This window comes from Octopus bimaculoides, chromosome 19 (genome assembly GCF_001194135.2).
Source record: "Octopus bimaculoides isolate UCB-OBI-ISO-001 chromosome 19, ASM119413v2, whole genome shotgun sequence".
In the NCBI taxonomy this organism is placed as follows: domain Eukaryota; kingdom Metazoa; phylum Mollusca; class Cephalopoda; order Octopoda; family Octopodidae; genus Octopus; species Octopus bimaculoides.
The window spans coordinates 47,439,611-47,442,758 of record NC_068999.1 but is presented as its reverse complement, the minus strand read 5'-3'; the positions used below and the strand labels follow the sequence as shown (position 1 = coordinate 47,442,758).

The 3,148-nt window shown below is 34.1% G+C and overlaps 1 protein-coding gene across 1 annotated transcript in view; it reads right to left on the bottom strand.

The window, feature by feature from the left end:
* Window positions 1-1,291, bottom strand: part of LOC106868362 (importin subunit alpha-4) — a 31,366-nt gene extending 30,075 nt beyond the window's left edge. The window contains exon 1 of the mRNA XM_052974712.1: window positions 1,112-1,291. Within this exon, the coding sequence (XP_052830672.1) occupies window positions 1,112-1,177 (66 nt within the window). The 5' untranslated portion in view covers window positions 1,178-1,291. The remainder of the gene's footprint in view (window positions 1-1,111) is intronic.
* Between the last annotated feature and the right edge of the window lie 1,857 nt (window positions 1,292-3,148).

Here is a 3,148-nt window from a genome sequence, read left to right as displayed (position 1 = left end):
ATTTTTGTTGATAGTAAAAAGAGAGGGTGATTATTTTAACCAAGACAGAAAATGTCAAAAGTTAATAATTAAAATAAGAAATCGCCTGACAAGAGAATATTAAAGGAAAAAACTGACAAATTAAACAGATCTAAGAAACAAGAGAATCAGATTTTTTTCTTTTTTTTTTAGAAAGAATCTCGACACCAGAAACAAGGGGAAAATAAATAAAGTTCGAAATCAAGTGCCATCCCTAATAAAGACTTCGTTAGCAGATGACAATAAAAGGACTGGAGGGATGTTTTAATTAAAAAATAACTCATTGACGAAGCGAACAGTTTTGTTAAGAGTATATAATAAAATGTTGAGTGAAGCTTCGTCACACCTAATTATTAAAAGCAAGTTGCCCGTTCTTATCTGGTCTTGAAAAAAAAAACTATTCCGTCTTTTGTATTAAATGTTATAAAACGAATCACATTTACAAGTAATTTTCTAAGTTTATTTTATTTTTAGACAATGGGAAGATCTGAAGAAGAATATAACAACGAAGGAATCAGTTTTTTTTTGTTTTCTATAGATTAATCGGTGAAGAAACTATCGAGTGTTTGAGACATAATCAAATAAAAAAGGAGAGAGAATTGTTCTTGCTAAGACATACCACATGTAACAGAGAAGCTCAAAGCATGGATGTCTTTCCATTATTTAAAACATGGACAAAACATTCCCACCCAAGCCATTTACAGCTATTCGATTATATATTTAAATTAAAACGTGTAAGATGTGTATTTTTATATTATAAAGCAAAATACCTGAGATATTCTTTTTTTCTGAAATCACTAACGAACGATATAGAAGACCACATGCTTTACTAAATCGATTCTTCTATTTGCAATTTTAGACAGACTTTGCACAAAACTGTTAGATTATATGGAATTCAGAATAAGACTATTGCAATATTTTGAATATAATGCACCTAAAAAAGAATATATGTTAATAGTGAAATCCATTTATTGAGATTTATAAAGTATAAAAGAGAAAAAAGCTTTGGAAGTGGCGGAGGGTTTGATAGAAGCCTAAGAAGAGAAAGGAAACTGATAAAGGATACAAACATATAGGTTATCATGGCACTTACCTCAGCATCTTTTCCTTTGTTTTTAAAAAGATGAGCCCTGCCTTTGAGATTAGGATCAGATGCCATCTTTATCAATAAATTTAAATAAAAGTATGACCTTCTAAAAAGTTTCGAAGGGATTTCAAAATGCCGGCCTTCTCATCACGCAGAGTGTACCGAGGCGAGATGTAAAGCTTTATCTGATTGGCTCACAGAAACGAGGTTGGCCACTCTGCCATGTGCTACCATACATTGCTGTGTGCCCATGGCCACCTTGGCTTCCAACACATTTGTTTCAACACCTCCACTCACCAACTGCCATAATACTATTATATTTATGAAAGTGTTGATTTATTAATATTAAATACGCTTTCATTAACGATTTTCCTTTTTTTATATTCCATAAATATGTTGCTCTTTAATTTATATATATACATATATATATATACGTGTTTTTCCTATTTACGTTTATAATTCAAATTCCTAACCAGTCAAGCCTAACATCATTTAAAAGTGAAGCAGTCGAACGAAGAAAGCTAGCCAGTGGCATTATTAGACGGCTTTTATATTCAACTTTTACGTCAGTTGCTACATTACGTGACTTCAGAGCTTTTCAAAGTAAATTCAATATGGAAAACTATTTTTTTTCTTTCTTTCTTCGACTGATCATAATGCAAATTTTAGCTAGAGAATTGGTTACGATAAATTCAATTCAGTTGGTTCTTTATCGAAAAAGAAGACGTGAAAACTCAAAGTTGATGACGACACAGTAAGAAAAACGTTAGAGGGATAAGACTTAAACTCGAAAGCACATTCTATTATTTTTCTCATTATTAAACCTTTTTTTTTTTTTAATTATAGACTTCTAAACGATTTTGTTTATGTTTAGAAGGTGGTTTTTGTCTCAAAGTCTTTAAAGCCATCATACTATTCAGAAGTTTTGATAAACGAATGAATTTAATTCCGTTTATTAAACGTCTGAGACGAGTTGTTAATACGATTATAAATTTCTGGGCGATTAAACCTTGTTTCGATTGTGTATTTATATCTACACAGCATCTCTGTCGCCGATCGTCTCGTCAGCTGTTTTATTCCTGGATGTATACAAGGATTCAGATTGGATTCGAAACCTTGGAAGCCAGCCTGGGACCAGATATGTATGGGAGTAAAACACTAGGTAACCATCGGCGATTGAAATAGGTTGTAGAAATAAATAAGGCTTAAAGGGTGGGAAATTACGGTCTGATAAATTCAGTTACTGACTACTTTTAATATGGGCATGTTAGTGGGACGGGGACGGGGTTCGTATGGGTACAAAAATGCTTTGGGAAAGGAGACGATCAATGGATTGAGAAGAAATATCTCTTTTCTGTTATTTTCTTTTACATAAGTTAATCCGGAAAAAGATTGGTCAACGCCCATTATCTTTTCGTACTCTCAACACTTGGTGAAAAGAGTTTTAATTCAAATTTTTAACTGGCTTAAAAAGCACACACGCACGCACACACATACATACAACCCGCTATATATATATATATTACCTTTTTTTTATTTGTTTAACTTATTGAATTATGGGGCATCACCTTCGAGAGTTTGGTTGAAGAAATCAACCTCAATATTTATTCTAACCGAACCGTCATGTTATGGCGATGTAAACAGAGTAACCTCGGTTGTCAAGTGGTGTAGGGAAAACGAACACAAAGACACACATACACACACAATCATCATCATCATTTAACGTCTGTTTTTTTCAAAGTAGCGTAGGTTGGACGGTTCGACAGGAGCTGGCAAATCAGAAAACTGCACCAAGCGCTGCTGTCTGCTTTGCATGGTTTCTATGGTCGGATGCTCTTCCAGACGCCAACCATTTTACAGAGTGTTCTGGATGCTTTTTATATGGCACCAGCAACAGTGTAGTTACCAAGTAACTTGCAAGACAAGACCCTCCCCCCTCAATTGAAGCGAGAGTAGTTCTGAAAGACAGAAAAATGTGTCTTGTAGTAGAGAAGAAACATGGCTACCTCAGGTGGAGCGAGAGAGATGGTGAAGATGAGACGG